Source organism: Myotis nattereri (assembly GCF_964212035.1).
Source record: "Myotis nattereri genome assembly, chromosome: 2".
NCBI classification, from domain to species: domain Eukaryota; kingdom Metazoa; phylum Chordata; class Mammalia; order Chiroptera; family Vespertilionidae; genus Myotis; species Myotis nattereri.
Window position 1 is genome coordinate 207620662 of NC_138076.1, and position 22124 is coordinate 207642785.

Here is a 22124-nt window from a genome sequence, read left to right on the forward strand (position 1 = left end):
AAAACCCTCACCTGAGGATATTTTTTCCATGATTTCTAAAGAGGGTAGTAGTGAGGGAAGAGGGGGACAGACAGAGGGAAGGGAGGGCAGAGGGGGAGAGAGAGAGAAACATCCAGGTGAGAGAGCCACATCCATCTATTTATTGGTTGCCTCCTGTATATGCCCCCACTGGGGCTGGGAAATCTGCAACCAAGGTACCTGCCCTTGACTGGGAATCGAACCCAAGACCCTTTGGTCTGTGGGTCGATGCTCTAACCTAGGAGAAAACCAGGCAGGGCCAGTATGTGACTTTGTCTCATGTTCTGTTTGAATGAATGGGAAAGATGCATAAAACTTTTCTGCTCAATACCAAGGTACCACGGTGATCCCCAGGAAAAGCACTTGTGCAATTGTTTGAGTTGCAGGTAAAACTAGGCATTTTTCACGGGGCACCATTTTCACTTGAAGGACAATTGTTAAAAATATAGATACGATTGTTCAGATTTCAGCATTGGGCAGGCATTTTCTTGAAAATGAACGTAGTGAGCCTGTGACTTCAAGGAAATCAACTGACAGCCACTTGTCGCCAATAAAATTTGAGTTTTTGAGCAAAAATATAAATGTTGGAAATTTCACACCATGGATTTGACAGCTTCCCAATACTGAAAGAATTTTCTGATGAAATTTTTCATTATAGTAATGAAATGTGTCAACGTTTCAAAGTTTTGCATGAGTCCGTGGCTTGATATCTTTTAACAGGACTAATGTATTATGCTCCAAAATCATGCATGGATAAAAGATAGATTAAAATGCAAGATAAGTCAATGGATTTTTTTTTTTTTATCCTCACTGAGGACCTGATTACTAGTACTTATTTTAGTGAGAGAGGAAGGGAGAGAGGGAGAGAGAGATATATTGATCCGTTGCCTCTTGTAAGGGCTCCAACTGTTGACTGAACTCTCAACCTAGGTATGTGCCCTGACTGGGAATCGAACCTGCCACCTTTTGGTGTACGGGACAATGCTCCAACCAAGTGAGCCACACTGGCCAGGGTGAGGTCAATGGATTTTATTGCTAAAGAGTAAGAAAAATTAATTAGCATGGTTCAGATTCTACATTGCAACTAACTTTAGAAAATATATATGTTTTTATTGATTTCAGAGAGTGGAAAGGAGAGAGAGAGGAACATCCATGTGAGAAACATCAATTGGGACCCATTATGGCCCATCCATGGGATGGAATGCCACATAGCCATTAAAAAGAAGGGCTACACAGCTGGTGTGGCTCAGTGGTTGAGCATCGACCTGTGAACCAGGAGTTCATGGTTGGATTCTGGACAGGGCACATGCTGGGTTATGGGCTCAATCTCCAGTAGGGGGCACAGGAGGCAGCTGATGGGTGTTGCCCTCTCATATCTATGTTTCTTAATCTCTCCTTCCTTCTTTCTTTTTAAAAATCAATAAGCTATCTATCTATATAAAAGCCTAAACAACCATTACTACCAGTCAACCGAACGACCAATTGACTGGTTGCTATGATGTTTACTGACCACCAGGGGCACACACTCAATACAGTGGCTGCCCCTGGTGGTCAGTCCACTCCCACAGCCAACCTCCTGCAGTCTCTCCCCTTGGCCAGCTGGCCCCGATAAGTCCCGATTGCAGGCCAGGCCGAGGGACCCTACCTGTGCACAAATTCGTGTACTGGGCCTCTAGTTCATTAAAAAAAAAAGAGAGAGAACGATACCCTGAATGTTATCAATAGTACTAGAGGCCCGGTGCACAAAAATTTGTTCACTCGGGGGGGGGGGAGGGAGGGTCCTTCAGCCTGGCCTGTGCCCTCTCGCAGTCTGGGACCCCTCGGGAGATAACGACCTGCTGGCTTAGGCCTGCTCCCGGGTGGCAGAGGGCAGGCCCAATCCCTAGGTGCAGACCCTGGTCAGGCTCAGAGCTGAGCCGATTGGGGGGTTGGAGCACCACCCCCTGTTACACTCAAGGCAGGGTCGATGGGGAGGTTGCGGCATGACCCCCTGTCACGCACAGAGCAGGGCCCATCAGGGGGGTTGGGGCTCTGTACCCTGTCATGCACAGAGCAGGGCCCATCAGGGGGTTGGGGAGCTCCCTCCTGTCACGCACAGAGCAGGGCCCATCAGGGGGTTGAGGAGCTCCCCCCTGTCACTCACAGAGTAGGTCCGATAGGGGAGTTGGGGCACCGTCTCCTGTCACACACAGAGTAGGGCAGATCAGTGGGTTGGGGCGCCGCCCTCTATCACCCACAGAGCAGGGCCAATCAGGGGGTTGGGGTGCCGCCACTGTCACACTCAGGGCAGGGTTGATGGGGAGGTTATGGCTCTACCCCGTCGCACACAGAGCAGGGCCTGTGAGGGGGTGGGGGGGGAGTTGGGGCGCCATCCTCTATCACCCACAGAGCAGGGCAATTCAGAGGGTTGGGGCGCCACCACTCTCACACTCAGGGCAGGTCCGATGGGGAGGTTATGGCTCTACCCCATCACACACAGAGCAGGGCCTGGGGGGGGGGGGCGGGGTGTTGGGGTGCCGCACCCTGTCACACACAGAGCAGGGCCGATCAGGGTGTTTGGGCGCTGCCCCCTGTCATGCTGATCCCGGTGCCGGGAGACCTCTCGGCTCCGCTGATCCCGGTGCTGGGAGGCATATTACCCTTTTACTATATAGGGTAGAGGGCTGGTGCATGGGTGGGTGCCAGCTCGTTTGCCCTGAAGGGTGTCCTGGATCTGGGTGCGGGTCCCCACTGGGGTGCCTGGCCAGTCTGGGTGAGGGGCTTAGGGCTGTTTACAGGCTGGGGGTGACTGAACTCCCAAACGCTCCTTTTTTCCTTTTTTTTTTTTTCTTTTTCTGGGCCAGCTTTAGCTTGAGGCTTGGCTCCAGCTCTTAGCCATCCGCTGCTGAAAGTAGGTTTCTGGCCTTTGCATACAATGTTGCGAATCTGCTGGCTGAAGTCAGGCGGTATTTGTTACAATGTTTGAAACTGCAGGCTCAGAGGCCGGCAGCCGCAGGCGGGGAACATTGGTTTCCTCCGTCACTGAGGCAAGCAAGCCTCATGTTAGTTTCAAGCTGCCTGGCTGCCGGCCGCCATCTTGGCTGACAGTTAATTTGCATATCTCTCTGATTAGCCAATGAAAAGGGTAGTGGTCGTATGCCAATTACCATGTTTCTCTTTTATTAGTGTAGATTAGAGAAGATTTGGAACCTGTGTAGAGTAGGATGCTTTGTTGTCATATAGTAAGGATATTGCTCAACACCCACATGGGTGCACACACACATACGTGCTGGTGTCTGCATGGGTGATCACCTGTAAGGACCCACAGGGAGCTGTTAACACAGAGTCCCTGTGGGGAAGGGCCCAGTGCAGCAGGTTGGCTTTTGCTTTGCTTTTCACTTTCTCTTGTAAGTGACACTCCCTCCTCACACCGAGTCGGTGCAGTTCCGTGGCGGCCCTGGGTCAGAGGGCTTTTCATGGCGGCGCACCACCTCACACCACCACCATGCAGCAGGCCCCGATGTTACCCCATTTGGCAGGAGAGGAAAGTGAGGCACAGAGAGATTAAGTGATTTGCTTAAAGATACACGGCAAGTAAGTAGCGGAGCTGGGAGTCAAACCCAAGCAGTGGAGTTCCATAGCTCCAACTTTTCCCTACTAAGTGACACTGGCTCTTAATGTACTGTTTTTTATGTAGTTAAAACGTTCACAGCAGTTTTCTGTTTCAGGCCATTTTTTACTTCTTTATATGTTTTATATTTTATTTTAAATATATTTTTATTGATTTCAGAGAGGAAGAGAGAGAGACAGAGAAACATCAAGGATGAGAGACACTATTTGACTATCTGCCTCTTGCACACACCCCCCCCCCCCCCCCATTGGGATTGAGCCAACAAACCAGGCATGTGCCCTTGATCAGAATCAAACCCAGAACCCTTCAGTCCCCAGGCAGATGCTCGATCCACTGAGCCAAACCGGCTCAGGCTCTATGCCTTTTAGAAAACAGAAACAACAAATGGCCTACAGTGAATTGTTCCATTACCTGTCATTATTATTGTCCATTGGCTGCTTCAGTCCCTCCCTGACCACAGCCTGATGGACGGCCGGTGAGGGAAGAACATGATTTTGGGGAGTCAAGTGGCCCCTTTCTTATCTCAGCTCCGCATGAATAGCAGCATGACCCTGGCCTGGCCCCTTCCCCTCCTTGGCCTCCGCCTCCATCTGCAGAGCTGGAGCCACCCTGGTGCCATGACCTCCACCGCCCTCCTGCTCAAGGAGTCTTTGGCTCTTTTCGGTCTATTTTTATCGGGTACCTCTCCCAGGGGCCTGTGGGCCTGAGCTGACTTCCCTGGCTGGCCCCAATCCAGGCAGCTCAGGTGGAGAGCACCAAGCTAATGAGGCCAAGGTCATGGGCCAGTTAGCAGCTCTTGGAGGAAACATGGCTCTGCAGCCGGACTGCGGCTCCTGGGCCGGTCGCTGGGCTCAGCACAGGCGACCCCAGGGGGACGAAGAGAGCAAAGCTGCCTCCTGCAAGTCATCACGTGCAGTCAGAGTGCGTGGAGCCCAGGTCTCAGCAACCCTTTTGGCTGCAGTGCATCCCGGAGTCACGTGGAAAAGCAAGGGGACTCAAGGAGCCTGTGGGGTGGGGGCAGGGAGAGGACCAGATGGCTCTTCAGGTGCATCCCGTGCCCGAAGCAGACCCACACCTGGTCATGCCAGGGAGATGGGAGCCAATGCTCTTCCTGTGAAGCTGCAGCAGAGAGCCCTCCACATCCTCCCAGTGTGCCCGCACGGCCCCTCACTCTCTGTGCCAGTCACGTTCCTGCCTCCCACTCAGGGCTGACGGAGAGAGGGGCCTCCTCTTACCCTGGTATCTGCCAGGAGGACTGGGGTTGTCTGTTTTGTTCACTGCTGCACCCCTGGCACCGGGATTGTGCCTGGCATTCATACAGTAGGAGCTCAGTAAATATTGTTTGTGTGAATCGATTCACCTTTGTCCCAGAGAGAGGCTGTGGACTGCGTTTGAGAGCAAATGAAATCACCAGTGGGTTCTACTTGGGTATTTTCAAATAGCCCTGTTCCCCAGGGGCCAAGAAGTTCAAATCCTTGTGAAGGCTCTAGGACAGTGGTTCTCAACTTTGGCTGCACATTAGAATCACCTGGGAATCTTTTTAAAATCCTGATTTCTGGGCCTCATCCTCCGGAAATTCTGTTTCTTTGTTATGGGGTGGGGCCGTGACATTAGTAACGAAGAAACAGAATTTCTGGAAGATGAGGCTCAGAAATCAGGATTTTAAAAAGATTCCCAGGTGATTCTAATGTGCAGCCGAGGTTGAGAACCACTGCTCTAGGAAGAGAGAATAGCTTCTTTTACAGTGTGCTGCTGCCGCCTAGTGTCCACAGTTTGCAAATTTGAATTTTCTTTTTTTGAGAATTTTTGTAAGAGTTTATTTGAGCAAAACTGATGACCTGATGGGAAGCAAGATCTCAAAATCTCTGGAGCACAAATTTGAAATTTCTTATTTGCAACTTTGAATTTTCAACTCAGTTCAGTTGGTGTTCATTATTAATTACTATATTATTAATTTTTAATTGAGTTCTTACCATTAGCCAGGCTTTGAGCTAAGCACATAAACAGTATTGATTCATTTAAATTTCATAACAGCCATATAAGATGGGCACTGCCATTATCCCCATCTTATGGGTGAGAAAACTGGGGCAGACAGGTCAGGCAGTTTGCTCAAACCCACAGGGATCGGAAGCTCTGGAGCCCACGCTCCCCATGGCGACTGAGGCTGCTCCTCAGGACTTACTCTGCACGCAGGTATCTGCCTACGAGGTGCTGGTGTTTAGGAAATGAATGAGGCCGTCCTCGTTCACGGTTAAGCTCACTGGGGCCCATCCACACCCTGGGATGCTGCTCAGAATGATGCCGAGTGTAAAAGGACAATCCCAGTAGTGTCACACTGTCTGATGCCATTCACTCCACGGTCTTGAAAGGCCAAGGTTATGGAAATGAAGACTCGATTAGTAACTCCGTGGGCTAAGGGGGGGTGAAGGTGGGAGGGGAGAAGGTGTGGCTATGAAAGGCAAACACCAGGGATCCTTGTGGTGACAAAATGTTGTGTCTTGACTGCATCAATGTCCTGGTTATGATATTGAAGAGGAGGCAAAGGAAGCAGCATTTGGTTCAATAAAATACAATTAGCGGCCTGGCTGGTGGTTCAGTTAGAGTGTCATCGTGTATACCAGAAGGTAGGTAGTTCCATACCTGATTGGGGCACACACGGGAGGCAACTGATCGATATTTCTCTCTCATATCAATCTCTCTCTCTCTCTCTCTCTCTCCTACTCTAAAGTCAATAAACATATCCTCAGGTAAGAATTACAGAAAAACAAATACAATTATCAACCTATAACCCCAAAGAAGAAAACTGGCTGGCTGTGTGCTAAATCTGTGTGTTTACATCTACAGAGTTTAACTATTTAAGTTACCTCCGAGGGAAACTGGGTACAGGATACATGGGATCTCCATGTATTACTTTGTACAACTGTGAAGTAAAAGGTTTGATATTTAAAAAGAAGGAAGCAGCCCTAGCTAGTTTGGCTCAGTGGATAGAGCATTGGCCTGCATCCTGAAGGGTCCCAGGTTCGATTCCCATCGAGGGCACATTGTGGGCTCAATCCCCAGTAGGTGGCGCACAGGAGGCAGCCAATCAATGATTCTCTCTCATCAATTGATGCTTCTATCTCTCTCTCCCTTCCTCTCTGAAATCAATAAGAATATATATTTATTTTAAAAAGGATGCTGCCCCCCTCCCGCCCCCCCGCTCAGACTCCTGGGCCACCTGTCACTGCTGACGTGGGAAGCAGCAGCTGGCCTCGGGGGCCCCGGGCTGCAGACACACAGCTTAATCAGGTCCTGTCCTCAAAGAGCTCACAGTGAGCGAATGAGACCCCACCATACACCTGACACGGCGATGGTGACAGAGGACAGCCCAGCCTGGCGGGACAGGGACAGGGACAGGAAGGGCTGCCAATGCAGGGACACTGGAGCTGAACCCTGGAGGGTTAATGGCAGGGTTCTTGTTCCAGCATCTAGAAGGGTTCAGCAATCTGGAGAAGGGCTGTGTGTAACTTAATAAAGAACCCAGAGACGAAATATAATTTTGAAAGGCATTTGAGGGTCAGAGGAGGCTAGCTAAATAAACTAAGTTTTCCTCCTTTCAGGACCCCTTGCTATTTTATTAACACAATTTGTCCTAAGGAGAGGTGGAGCTATGGGGGGGAAAAAGAGGAACAACTGTAATAATCTGAATAGTAAAGATTTAATTAAAAAAAAAAAGAATTCAGAGCAATGGTCATACGGTCGCTGAAAAAGAATGGAAGACAAATTCAACAATATGTGTAAGAACCAAGAGGAAATGAAAAATTACATCGTTGCTATAAAGAACTCAATAGAAAGCATCAACAGTAGACTAGAAGAAGCAGAGGACTGCATCAGTGAGCTAGAAGACAAGGTAGGAAAAAATACCCAAGCAGAGCAGGATCTAGAAAAAAAAAAACTTAAAAAACAGGAGAGCCGAAGGGAAATTTGGGACAACATGAACGAAACAACATCCACATAACAGGGATGCCAGAAGGAGAGGAAGCTGAGCAAGGAATAGAAAACCTGTTTGGAGAAATAATGACAGAAAACGTCCCTGATATAGGGGAGAAAAAACTCACACAAATTCAAGAAGCTCGCAGAGTCCCAAACAAAATGAACTCCAAAAGACTGATGCCAAGGCACATTATAATTAAATTGGCAAACACCAATGACAAAGTAAGAATCTTAAAAGTGGCGAGAGAGAGACAGAAAGTTACCTACAAAGGATCCCCCATCAGACTAGCAACTGATTTCTCAACAGAAACACATCAGGCCAGAAAGGAATAGAATGAAATATATAAAGTCATGCAAAGAAAGGGTCTGAATCCAACAATACTGTACCCAGCAAGGCTATCAATCAATACTGAAGGGGAAATCAGGAGCTTCACAGACAAAAAAGGACTAAGGGAGTTTGTCACCACCAAACCAGCAATGCAAGAAATGCTAAAGGGTCTGCTGTAAAAAGAAGAAATAAGAAACAAAGAAGGAACACAGGCATAAACAATAAAAATGGCGACAAACAAGTACCTATCAATAATAATTTTAAATGTAAATGGATTAAATGCACCAATCAAAAGACATAGGGTAGCTGAGTATATAAGAAAACATGACCCATATACCTGCGCTCTATAGGAAACCCACCTCAGAAAAAGGACTCACACAGACTGATGGTGAAGGGATGGAAAAATGTTTTTCAGGCAAATGGAAAACTTATAAAAAAAGCTGAGGTAGCAATACTTATATCTGACAAATTAGATCTCAAAGTGAAGGACATAACAAGCGATGAGGAAGGCCACTTCATAATACTAAAGGGAACAATCCAACAAGAATATATAACTCTGGTAAACATATACTCACCCAATACAGGAGCACCCAAATACATAAAAAAAAAAAAAAAACAACTTGTGGAGTATATCAAGGGAGAGATTGACAGCAATAGTCATGGTAGGGGACTTTAATACCCCACTATCACCATTGGACAAACCCTCTAAACAAAAAATCAGCAAAAAAACATTAATCCTAACTGACTCACTAGATCAGATGAAATTAATTGACATCTTCAGAACATTTCACCCCAAAGCCACAGAATATACATTCTTCTCAAGTGCACATGGGTCATTTTCAAAGATAGACCATATATTGGATCACAGGCAAAGTCTCTTCAAATTCAAGAAGATAGAAATCATACCAAACATTTTCTCAGATCACAATGGCATAAAACTAGAAATCAACTACAGTAAAAACAATAAAAAAATCAAACACTTGGAGGCTAAGAGCATGATATTAAACAATGACTGGGTGACCAGAGAGATCAAAGAAGAAATAAAAAGCACCATGGCAACAAACGACAATGAAAAAAATAATTCAAAATCTATGGGACACAGTGAAAACAGTCTTGAGAGGGAAGTTCATCGCTCTACAAGCCTAACTCAAAAAACAAGAAACTGCTAATAAATTATCTAATCCTACAACTCTAAGAGTTAGAAAGAGAGCAACAAGAAAATCCCAGCGTAAGCAGAAGGAAGGAAATAATAAAGATCAGAGCGGAGATAAATGACATAGAGACCAAAAAACAAACAAACAAACAAAATACAATACATAAGATCAACAAAACGCTGAGCTGGTTCTTTGAAAGGATAAACAATATTGATGAACCTCTACCCAGGTTCACCAAAAAGCAAAGAGATAAGACCCAAATAAACAAAAACAGAAATGAAAGAGGTGAAATAACAACCGATCCCACAGAAATACAAATGATTATGAAAAAATACTATGAACCACTCTATTCCAACAAAATGGACAACCTAGATGAAATGGACATGTTCCTAGAAAAACACAAGCTCTCAAAACTACACAAAGAAGAATTTAAAAAAAACAACCCTGAATGGGCTGATAACTACCAAAGAAATTGAAACAGCAATCAAAAATCTTCCAGCAAACAAAAGTCCTGGTCTGAATGGCTTTACAGGGGACTTCTGCCAAGCATTCAAAGAACTAAAACCTATCCTCATCAGACTATTTCAAAAAATTCAAGAGGAAGGCACACTTCCAAGCTCTTTCTATGAAGAACATGCCATGTTCATGGGTTGGTAGAATCAACATCATTAAAATGTCCCTACTACCTAAAGCAATCTATAGATTCAATGTAATACCTATTAAAATACCAATAGCATAGTTCAAAGATCTAGAACAAACTCTTCAAAAGCCAGCATTACCCTAATCCCAAAACCAAATAAAGACATCACAAAAAAAGAGAGCTACAGGCCAATATCCCTGATAAACATAGATGCTAAAATCCTCAACAAAACTCTAGCAAATCAGATTCAGCAATACATTAGAAAGATCATACACCATGACCAAGTGGGATTTATTGCAGGGATGCAAGGATGGTACAATATCCGCAAATCAATAAATGTGATACTTCACATAAACAAACTGAGAGACAAAAATGACATAATCCTATCAATTGATGCAGAAAAAGCATTTGACAATATCCAACAACCTTTCTTGATAAAAACTCTCAGCAAAGTGGGAATAGAGGTATCATACCTCAACGTAATAAAAGTCCTATATGACAAACCTACAGCCCACATCATACTCAATGGGCAAAAACTAAACCCATTTCCCCTAAGAACAGGAACAAGACAAGGATGCCCACTTTCACCACTCCTCTTTTACATAGTACTAGAAGTACTAGCCATAGTGATCAGACAAGAAGAAGAAATAAAAGGCATCCAAACTGGGAAAAAATAAGTAAAACTGTCCTTATTTGCAGATGACATGATACTATACAGAGAAAACCCAAAAGAGTCCATAAAAAAACTACTAGACCTAATTAATGAATTTGGCTGCCGGAAGCCAGTCCATCCTTGCTGCTTGACACAGTCACTGCAGGGAAGAAACATCTGCACAGCTTGTTTCAAGGGACCTGGTGTATATAGCATATGTTTGCTCCCCCTCTTAGCGCTGTGTTTAAAACAGAACCACCTCCCCGAGAAAGGTTGTTTCCCCAGGTTAGGGATTAACAGGGCTAAGGAAGAGAATAAATCAGTAAATCCCCCTAGTGTTACAGAAATACCATGTACTACTTATGAAGAACTTGAACTAAGACTGTTGGCAATAAATTTGGGACTTGTTGGGCCCACATCTCCAGGGGTCCGCCCACCAAGGAAAGCACCAAAGCCTATACCCCTGGAGATCCACCAACACAGGGCAGTCCCAGGGAAGGCAAGCAGCGAGGCTGGGAGGATGTAACCTTTACTGGGTAGGATAATCTCCTTCAGTCACTTCCTTGTAGCCTATCAATAGAGCAGTGACCTTGGAATAGCCCTTGTAATGGAACACAGAGATTAACCTAGACAAGATTAAAATCAACAGAACTAGATTAACAAACGCCCTAACCCTTGGAATAGAATGGATAGGATTAAAATCAACTGGTATAAATACAGATGTAACAGGACAATAAAGACCAAACCTGACTGGAGAACCTGGCTAGAACCTGGCTAGGCTGCTGAACAACTGAACACTGCCTCCATGTCATTCCTTCTTTGCCGACTCCATCCACACCTTTGGGAACCCCTGGACCTGCTGGGGCTGGACCCCAACATTTGGCAATGTAGCAGGATACAAAATTAACACCCCGAAGTCTATGGCCTTTTTATACACCAATAATGAACTCACAGAAAGAAAAATGAAAAAAACAAAAAAACAATCCCATTTACCATTGCACCAAAAAATTTAAGATACCTAGGAATAAACTTAACCAAGGACATGAAAGACCTGTACTTGGAAAATTACAGGACATTGAAAAACGAGATAGAGGAATACATAAACAAATGGAAGAACATACCGTGTTCATGGATTGGCAGAATCAACATCATTAAAATGTCCATACTACCTAAAGCAATCTATAGATTCAATGCAATACCTATGAAAATACCAATGGCATATTTCAAAGATCTAGAACAAACTCTCCAAAAATTCATCTGGAATAAAAAAAGACCCCGAATTGCCACAGCTATCCTGAGAAAGAAGAACAAAGTTGGAGGGATCACAATAGCAGACATCAAACTATATCACCAAGCCACGGTTCTCAAAACTGCCTGGTACTGGCACAAGAACAGACATATAGACCAATGGAACAGAATAGAGGACCCAGAAATTGAGCCAAGCCATTATACTCAATTAATATTTGACAAAGGAAGCAAGAGCATACAATGGAGCCAAAACAGCCTCTTTAATAAATGGTGCTGGGAAATTTGGTCAGATACATGCAAAAAAAATGAAACTAGAACACCAATTTATACCATACACAAAAACAAACTCAAAATGGCTAAAGGACTTGAATGTAAGATGGGAAATCATGAAAATCCTACAAGACTCCATAGGCAGCAAAATTGCAGACATATGCTGTAGCAATATCTGTACAGACACAGATCCTCAGGCAAGAGAGACTAAGGAGAAAATAAACAAATGGGACTACATCAAAATAAAAAAGCTTCTGCACAGCAAAAGAAACCATCAAAAAAACTACAAGAAAGACCACTGCATGGGAGAACATCCACTGAGTGGCCAGATTATTATGACCACCTGACGCTTGTAGGCAAAGTAGCCGTACACTGCTTCGTATGGGATATGGAAGCTGAAGGCCTGTTCGAACGCCTTTGGTGTCTGCAGTTACCAAGATAAAATGCCTCCAATTCGCACAGAAACACAAGGATTGGACAGTCGACCATGAGAAAAAGTCATGTGGTCTGATGAATCACGTTTCCAGTTGCATCATGCAGACGGCAGAGTGAGAATTTGGCAGAAATAGCGTGAAAGCATGTGCCCCACATGCATGAGTACAACCCTTCAAGCTGGTGGGGGCAGTGTTATGGTTTGGGGCATGTTTTCCTGGCATGATTTGGGCCCTTTAATTCGTGTGGAACAACGTCTGAATAGCACGACATAACTAAGTATCATTGCTGATCAAGTTCATCCTATCATGTTGATGGCGCATCCCAATGGAGATGGCTTTTTCCAACAAGACAATGGGCCATGCCACGGTGCCCGTATTGTGCAGGAATGGTTTCAAGAACATGAGGGAGACTTTACCTTGCTTAGGTGGCCCCCACAATCACCAGATCTCAATCCAATTGTGCACCTGTGGGGCGAAGTTAAAAGAGCTATCAGGCAGCTGGTTCCACAACCATCAAATCTCACAGAACTGGACAGTGCTATTCATCAGGCATGGTGTCAGATTCCTCGCATCACCTTTCAACATCTCGTGGAGTCGATGCCAAGAAGAATCGCCACAAATTGCCTATGAAGGCAAAAGGTGGCCCAACGAAGTACTGATGGGGTGGTCATAATAATCTGGCCACTCATTGTAGTTGCCAGTGTTATCTTTGATAAGGGTTTAATTTCCAACATTTACAGGGAACTCACACAACTTAACAAAAGGAAGACAACCCAATCAAAAACTGGGCAAAGGACCTAAAAAAACACATTTCGAAAGAGGACATTCCGAAAGCCAAGAGACACATGAAAACATGCTCAGTCACTAATCATCAGAGAGATGCAAATCAAAACAACAATGAGGTACCACCTCACACTTGTCAGAATGGCTATCATCAACAAATCAACAAATGACAAGTGCTGAAGAGGGTGCGGAGAAAAAGGATCCCTTCTTCACTTCTGGTTGGAATGTAGACTGGTGCAGCCATTGTGGAAAACAGTATGGTGTTTCCTCAAAAATTTAATAATGAAACTTCCATTTGGCTCAGTAATACCACCTCTAGGAATATATCCCAAGAAAACAGAAACACCAATCAGAAAGGATATATACACCCTTATGTTCATAGAAGCACAATTTACAGTAGCTGAGATTTGGAAACAGCTTAAAAGCCCATCAGCAGATGAGTGGATTAGAAAACTATGGTACATCTACATGATGGAATACTATGCTGCTATAAAAAAGAAGGAATTCTTACCATTTGCAGCAGCATGGATGGAACTGGAGAGCATGATGCTAAGTGAAATAAGCCAGTCAATGAAAGAAAAATACCACATGATCTCACTCATTTATGGATAATAAAGAACATTGTAACCTGATGAATAAAAAGATAGCTACAGAGGCAGAGAAGCATCAAATAGACTGTCAAATTACAGCAGGAGGGCTGGGGAGTTTTGGGTGGGGATGTAAGAGACCAACCGAAGATCATCAACAAATCAAAAAACGACAAGTGCTGGAGAGGATGCAGAGAAAAAGGAACACTCGTGCACTGCTGGTGAGAATGCAGACTGGTGCAGCCAGTATGGAAGACAGTATGGAGTTTCCTCAAAAAGTTAAAAATGGAACTCCCATTTGACCCAGTGATCCCACTGCTAGGAATATATCCCAAGAATCCAGAAACACAAATCAGAAAGGATATGTGCATCCCTATGTTCATAGCAGCACAATTTACCATAGCTAAGATTTGACAACAGCCTAAGTGCCCATCAACTGATGAATGGATTAGAAAACTGTGGTACATCTACACAATGGAATACCATGCTACTCTAAAAAAGAAGGAATTCTTACCATTTGCAACAGCATGGATGGAACTGGAGAGCATTATGCTAAGTGAAATAAGCCAGGCAGTGAAAGAAAAATACCACATGATCTCACTCATTTATGGATAATAAAGACCATTATAAACTGATGAACAAAAATAGATACAGAGGCAGAGCAGCATTGAACAGACTGTCAAACTACAGCAGGAAGGCTGGGGAGGGTTGGGGGAGTGGGGCAAGAGCACAACCAAAGCACTTGTATGCATGCATATAAGCATAACCAATGGACATAAGACACTGGGGGGTAGGGGAGGCTGGGGGAAGGTCAAGGGGGAAAAAGGGGAGACAAATGTTCTACTCTTTGCAATATTTTAAGCAATTAAAAAAATAAAAATAATTTTTTTTAAAAAAGAGATCAACTGAAGGACTTGTATGCATGCATATAAACATTACCAATGGACACAAGACACTGGGGGGGGGGAGGGGCAGGGGAGGTGAGGGCATGTGCCGAGGGGTAGGGGAGGCTGGGGGAAGGTCAATGGAGAAAAAAAGGAGACATATGTACTACTAATTGAAATAATTTAAACAATAAAATTAAATTTAAAAAAAATAAGAAGAAGAAAAAAAAACTAAAACAAAAACAGAACATACAAATCCCCTGGCTACTAATGCAGTTTTTTAAGAACATACTTTATTATGAATATGTATTTGAGCAGCTTCATTCATAACTCTAAATTGTACCTATTATGAAATTGTACCTATTTCAACACAAATCTAAGATTGTGAGGTCCATGAAGGTTTTTTATCTTTGTTTCCTGATGTATCCCCAACACCAACCATTCAATAGTGTGTTTCTAGACTTATGCCTTGAGCTCCCTAATTGAAAATTTGTTCTGTCATTTTTTACTGCATTGACAATATAAGGTTTGGTAGGTTCTGAAAGAGAAAGTAAGAGGAAGCATGAATGACCATATATTAATTGGTTTTTATTTCTAATAGCAAGAACTTCAATTCCTTTAGCTTGTGCCTATGCAGGTATAGAAAATGAATAATAAATAAGTCATTATCTTTTAGAATTTATTTTCTTAATGAAGTTAAATAACTAACTACTGTCTGTCCAATAACATATGTGAATTTCTATGTAAGACATAAAAAAATTTCTGTAATCTTTTGTTTTGCTTGGGTAGATGTGACCATACTTGGGTCTCTTGAATAATTGCTTGGACCACTCCTATGCCACCCATAGTGTTTCAAGGCCAATGTACTTGATCTATTCATATAGGCATATTGCTCTGTGGTATTAATTAGGGAATTATTAAAACACCTGTGATTATAATTTTAGCTATTTGGTTACACAAGCATTACTATTTTTCATTAAACTATAGATAGTAATTTAGAAAAAAAAGTCACTGCCTACCTAAGATGAACCGCTGGAAGACAAAGGTGAGCTGGAACTGGAAAGCAGGGCTAGAGACCAGGACCAGGGAGAGACGGGGTTCCTGCTGGGACGGTGAACCCGGGGAGGGCCAGTCCAGGAGCCACTGTAACTCCCATATCCCAGCAACTCAAACTCTTTCTCCTTCTCCCATTGTCAACTGTTTAGTAGTCAGGGCCTTCTTGGTGCTTATTCCTCCTCGTGTCTTACTTTATTCATGACCCCAATGTCTTCTTTAGTCAAAATAAAGCTCCCCCAATCACCCCACCTCTCTTGTCCCCTCTTTTCCCTGATTCCAGGCTCTAGGTTCCTTCTTTCTCTTTGACCCACTTGCCATCTGCATGAAATCCTCCTTTGCTGTGCTCAGCTATAGAAATATCAAACTTCTTAGCACAAAATTCCATCACTTTTATCTTGCCCACTTTAACCCTCTAATAAAATAAGTCCACGCCTTAGTCTCCCACACACCCCTGCTCCCTGCACTGTCTGGGTGTTCCGCGCCAGCACAACCAGGTTCGGTGAGCCTGAGGAGCGGTGGTGAAGGGTTAAAAAAGACAGACAAGAGAATACAGCTGGGAATAGGTCAGATCACTGTGCCTGGATCAGGAAACAGTGACCCAGCCTGTAAGCTGAAGCTTTATTTTATAATCAGAGCACACAAAGCAAAACAAGGGAAGTGGTCAAAGGTTTAGAATGTTCTTGTGAGTTTCCCCTCATTTTGGCAACACGTGTTGCACCTCCCACAGCTCATTAGCTACCTAGGAAGGAACTAGGGAGGACTATAAGGTTAAGTGTAATTATGCTAGGAGTGCTCTGCCCTACAAGCTGGGACTTGTTTGTGGCTCTGCCACAGGTCAGTCTGAGGATTAAACCTATAGCTGCTTCCTAGCATCTCCCCCTTTTTTGTTTTTAAGCTACTACAATAAACATAAAAGTTTTAAGGCGTGGCTATTTAAAAAAATAATAAAACAATGCCATTGCAAAAAAACCCAAACTACACACAACATTTTACTATTTCTACAAAATGAAAGTTATCTACTCAGACTCCTCAGATTTGGCCGTGCAAGACTTTACAGAAACCTGGCAGCTCACCAATGCTAGTCAGAACCTTGGCCCCTTGCGTACCCTTCGTTTCTCTTTCCGCATTGTTGTCATCGGGGCAAGTCTCAGTCCTTTGAACAGAGGGACAAGGATCTTCTCTGGGTCCCCTGTACCTCCTCCTACCGCCGGTGCTGCTTCTCCATCTCCTCGATGAGGAGGCCCCACAGCTGCCTCAGGTCGGTGAGCCTCTGGAATGGTCTCGGAATTCAGACTGCTGCAGTCAGTGACAATGCTCTCGCTTCTCTCAATGATTCTGTTGATGCAAAGATGTCATTGGTGCGAAGATGGTGTCAATGCAAAGATGTCGTTGATGTGATGCTGAAGCTGTTAGATTTCCTCCTCGAGGGTCTGATTTTTCTTTATAATCTTCAGATTTGGATTGAGGTAATCAACTACAGACTATATCAGGCAGTCCTTAGACAACACTCCTTAACAAAATAGCCTGGCCTGGCTCTAAGCATCCCGCTGACGAGGACTTCCATCCTTTGCTTTACAGTTCCTAACAAAACGTAAGAAATTTAAAAATGCTTCATTGAACATTGTTTTAGATATCCCTTTCCTGAGATCCTGAATTTCCCATGTTTTACACCCAGCTGCTTACCAAACCTCGCTCCATGCCTTACTTTTACTTTCTGAACATGCCTCATGGGAGCATCTTTCACCTTACAATTGTAGTTCCCCATACTCAGGCCCCATGTTGGGTGCCTCATGTGTGGCCAGGTTCCATGAGCCTGAGGGGGGCGCTGAAGGGTTAAAGAAGACAGACAAGAGAATACAGATGGGGCTAGGTTGGATCACTGTGCCTAGATCAGGAAATAGTGACCCAGCCTGCAAGCACAAGCTTTAGTTTATAGTCAGAGCACACAAAGCAAAACAAGGGAAGTGGTCAACATGTTTACAATGTTCTTGTGAGTTTCACCTTGTTGTACCACCCACAGCCCATCAGCTACCTAGGAAGGAACTAGGGAGGACTATAAGGTTAAGTGTAATTATTCTAGGAGTGCTCTGCCCTCCAAGCTGGGACTTGTTTGTGGCTCTGCCACAGGTTAGTCTGAGGCTTAACCCTATAGCCACTCCCTACATCTGGGATAACAGAGTCAGTTCCTCCTTTAGACTTTTGTAAATGCAGGTGAGTTCTTTTAACATGCTCTCCAGCTTCTGGGCCTGCAGCCTCAACTCTTCAGCCGACTGATTCTTTGCGCCCTCATGTAAGTGCTTTGACTCTTTCACTAGATGGATTACATCCACGAGAAGGAGAAAACCTGCAGTGGCGATACCAGCGATTCTGGCTCCTTTGCTCATTGTCAGAGCAGTGCCTGCAAAAGCTTTCTGCAGCTGCTTGCCGCTTTGGTCTGAGATTTCCCCCGTGCACATGACACTCATAGCCTTAGCTGCAAAGAGAGGACTTAATCTGATCAGTTTGTTGGCATCACAATTCTCCAGAATATCTACCAGGGATTGGATGCACTTTCTTGAAGCGAGCCAAATTTTGAATATTTTGTGATGTAGAACCTCCATGACCAAGTTCCCTGTGTCATTGCCAGTTGACACTAGGCGGTTGGCTTTGGCTTTTGCTGACTTTTCTTTTGAGAAGTCCACGATGCCGGCAGTCACACTGGTCACAGAAGCTGCTGCCCCCAGTCCCGCCCCAGTTGCCCAAAGAACCAGACTAGCTCCTGCTGTCACAGGTGCAAGAGACAGGCCAACGATGGTGAGAATGCCAGACACAATGCCAGTGGAAGAGGCCGCCACTTGGGTGATGGTGCAGTCCTTGTGTACCTTGTCCACCTCATCTGCAAGTGCGTAGAGCTTTCCTATGCATTCCTCAAGTTCCTGTTTCACATGAGGAAACACCTTCATAAAGCTCTCCCCATTTAGCTGGTCTGCTGAGGGCATGTCTTTGTCCTCCATGGCCATGAGTGCTTCCAGCTGGCTCAAGTCTGCATAGAGTGCATCTGCCTTCTCCCTGTAATAATAAAGGACAGATGATTAATGGAGGGAGGTATATGAATTGCTAAAGCTGAAACCACTGATTGGATGAGCTGGTGCAAGAACCCTTGTCCTCTATGGTGGGAACCTGTGAGTCTACTCAGAGTCCCTGAGATTTCACCACATTGGCAGCCACCCATTTTAACTGGAAGCGGTCACCAAGCCACACTGCTGTCCCTCTGGTCAGGGTTACTCCAGGGAGAGTAGAAGAGGGTCCCACATGGAGGTCGGGAGCCCTCTAGCTCACAGACAGAGTGTGGAGGACATAATCACACATGGTCTTCTACCCCCAGCAGTGAGGGGATCAAATCAGGGAAGGAGGAAATGTGCCCCCTGCCCCTGCTCGGCCCTTCACTAGGCCCCTGGACTTCTCAGTCTTGTGCCCATGTGCCTCAACTTCCTCACTCTAGTCCCAGCCAAGCCTTCCTACCAGTCCTCCCACCAGGACCACCCTGGCTCCACCCAACTCTGGGCTCTGACCCTGCTCCAGGCCTCTCTGGGCCTCTGGACAAGATGACTGCACTTGCTTTTTCACCCTTGGTCATTCAGTTCACCCCAAGGCCTTCACCATAGTCCTATCAGATGGACTTGCTATTCCATTGAAGAGGCAGATGACATAAGTCCAGAGCCACAGAGCTGGACAGAGATACAGTCAATTTTCAAACCAACATGGTCCAGATTCACTCCAGCTCTCTGCCTTCCAGGCCAGCAGGACCCTGCAGAGTTTGTACAATCCCTTCATTAGGGAGAGTAGGCTCTCTAGCCAAAATCCCTAGGGGCACACACTGTGCCAGGAATTTTCTGGCTTGTCCCACAGGAAGTCCTACATGGTTCTCATATCCAACAAGAAGACACTTGGGCCCTGTGTTTTCCCAGCATCTTTTTAAAAGTTCATGTTAACTGCCCACCTACTATGTGTCAGTTATTAGGCTAAAAAGTTTACCTGCATTACCTTATTCTCACAATGAAATAGAACAGATGAATAAGACAGAGAGTGGTTAAGTAAGGAGCCCAAGGTCACATAACCTTCCCCTAGCAGGCCTCATCTCTTCTCAACTGGGGCTCTTCTCTGCCAGCAAATGATATGAAGGAAATGTTCCTCATGGACTGTTGAGAAGAAACTTGTTCAACCCCAAGCTCAGGACCCGGCCTGGAGGAGTGTGCCTGCCAGAGGAATCTAGGTGCAGGGGACATGGGGTGACAATACAGGCATCCCCTGGAGTTTACCTGGACAACGTGGCTGCAGCTACAATTCTCTTCCAGGCTTCATCACCTAGCAGGCGTTGCAATTTCTCTTTGTTCCCTGGGTCCATTAAATACTCAGTGACTTCAACAAAGCCTTTGCGCTCTAGATGGAAAGAAAAAAGAATAAGGTTAGAAGAAATCATGGTAGAATGGAAATGAAATTGACTATAAACAAGGTGGTTAAATGTTCATCTTCCTGAGCAGCTCTCACCTGGGGGACTTTTAAAAAAAATCTGGCGGTGGGGTTGCAACGGCCCCGGTGAGGTTGAGACGACCCCGGTGAGGTTGAGACGGCCCCGCTGAGGTGGAATTGGACCCGGTGAGGCTGAAAAGGCCCCGCTGAGGCTGAAACGGCCCCGCTGAGGTTGAAACGGCCCCTGTGAGGTTGAAGCGGCCCCTGTGAGGCTGAGGCGGCCGCTGTGAGGCTGAGACGACCCCTTTGAGGCTGGGATGGCCCCGGTGAGGGTGAGACGGCCCCGCTGAGGTGGAATCGGACCCGGTGAGGCTGAAACGGCCCCGCTGAGGCTGAAACAGCCCCGCTGAGGCTGAATCAGCCCCGGTGAGGTTGAAATGGCCCCTGTGAGGTTGAAGCGGCCCCTGTGAGGCTGAGACGGCCCCTGTGAGGCTGAGACGGCCCTTGTGAGGCTGGGACGGCCCCTGTGAGGCTTGGACGGCTCCGGTGAGGCTGAGACGGCCCTGCTGAGGTTGAGACAGCCCCGGTGAGGCTGGGACAGCCCCTGTGAGGCTGGGACAGCCCCTGTGAGTCTGGGACGGCCCCTGTGAGGTTGAGACGGCCCCGCTGAGGTGGAATCAGACCCGGTGAGGCTGAGACGGCCGCTGTGAGGCTGAGATGGCCGCTGTGAGGCTGAGACGGCCCCTGTGAGGCTGGGACGGCCCCGGTGAGGTTGAGACGGCCCCGCTGAGGTGGAATCGGACCTGGTGAGGCTGAAACGGCCCCGCTGAGACTGAAACGGCCCCGCTGAGGTTGAAACGGCCCCTGTGAGGTTGAAACGGCCCCTGTGAGGCTGAGACGGCCGCTGTGAGGCTGAGATGGCCCCTGTGAGGCTGGGACGGCCCCTGTGAGGCTTGGATGGCTCTGGTGAGGCTGAGATGGCCCCGCTGAGGTTGAGACGGCCTCGGTGAGGTTGAGACAACCCCGATAAGGTTGAATCGGCCCTGGTGAGGCTGAGACGGCCCCTGTGAGGCTGGGACAGCCCCTGTGAGGCTGGGACAGCTCCTGTGAGGCAGGGACGGGCCCTGTGAGGCTGAGACAGCCCCTGTGATGCTGGGACGGCCCCTTTGAGGCTTAGACGGACCCACTGAGGTTGAGATGGCCCCAGTGAGGTTGAATCGGCCCCGGTGAGGTTGAATCGGCCCCAGTGAGGTTGAGACGGCCCCTGTGAGGCTGAGACGGCCCCTGTGAGACTGAGACGGCTCCTGGGAAGCTGAGAAAAATACCACATGAACTCACTCATTTATGGATAATAAGGACCATTACAGACTGATGAACAAAAATGGATACAGAGGCAGAGCAACATTGAGCAGAATGTCAAACTACAGTGGGAACCCTGGGGAGGGTTGGGGGGAGGAGGAGATCAACCGAAGGACTTATATGCATGCATATGAGAATAACTAATGGACACAAGACACTGGGGGGTGGGGTAAGCTGGGGGAATGTCAAGGGGGAGAAAAAAGGAGACATGTGTAATACTCTTTGTTATACTTTAAGAAATAAAAATAAATAAATAAATAAATAAATAAATAAATAAATAAATAAATCTGGGGTACTTTTGGTGAGTCACCTGGTGTTATGGAAAGAACTGTCCCCCCAAATTTATATATTGCAGGCCTGACACCCCATGTGACTGCAGTTTTTCATTTATTTTTTAATATGTTTTTATTTATTTTTAGATAGAGAGGAAGGGAGAAGTATAGAGATGGAATCATCAATATGAAAGAAGCATAAATCAGTTGCCTCCTGCATGCCCAATACTGGAGATTGAACCCAAAACCCAGGCATGTGTTCTGACTGGAAATTGAACCAGTGACCTCTTGGTTCATGGGTCAACTCTCAATCACTGAGCCACAATGGCCAGGCCCCATGAGACTATATTTTATAAGGTTAAATGAGGTCATAAGTGTGAGACCTAATCCAATATGAATGATGCCCTT

The 22124-nt window shown here is 45.8% G+C and overlaps 2 protein-coding genes across 2 annotated transcripts in view; both read right to left on the bottom strand.

The window, feature by feature from the left end:
- LOC308514017 (apolipoprotein L2-like) overlaps window positions 1-17334 on the bottom strand; it is a gene marked incomplete at both ends in the record, with an annotated part of 39182 nt that extends 21848 nt beyond the window's left edge. The window contains 2 exons of the mRNA XM_081084046.1: window positions 16842-16906; window positions 17320-17334. Of these exons, the coding sequence (XP_080940172.1) occupies window positions 16842-16906; window positions 17320-17334 (80 nt within the window). The remainder of the gene's footprint in view (window positions 1-16841; window positions 16907-17319) is intronic.
- A 170-nt stretch (window positions 17335-17504) lies between these two features.
- Window positions 17505-20020, bottom strand: LOC308514736 (apolipoprotein L3-like; the record flags this gene model as incomplete). Its single annotated transcript, XM_081084999.1, has 2 exons — window positions 17505-18684; window positions 19935-20020. The coding sequence occupies 2 exons, from the start codon at window positions 20018-20020 to the stop codon at window positions 17796-17798; spliced, it is 975 nt and encodes a 324-aa protein (XP_080941125.1). The 3' UTR covers window positions 17505-17795.
- Window positions 20021-22124: the final 2104 nt, after the last annotated feature.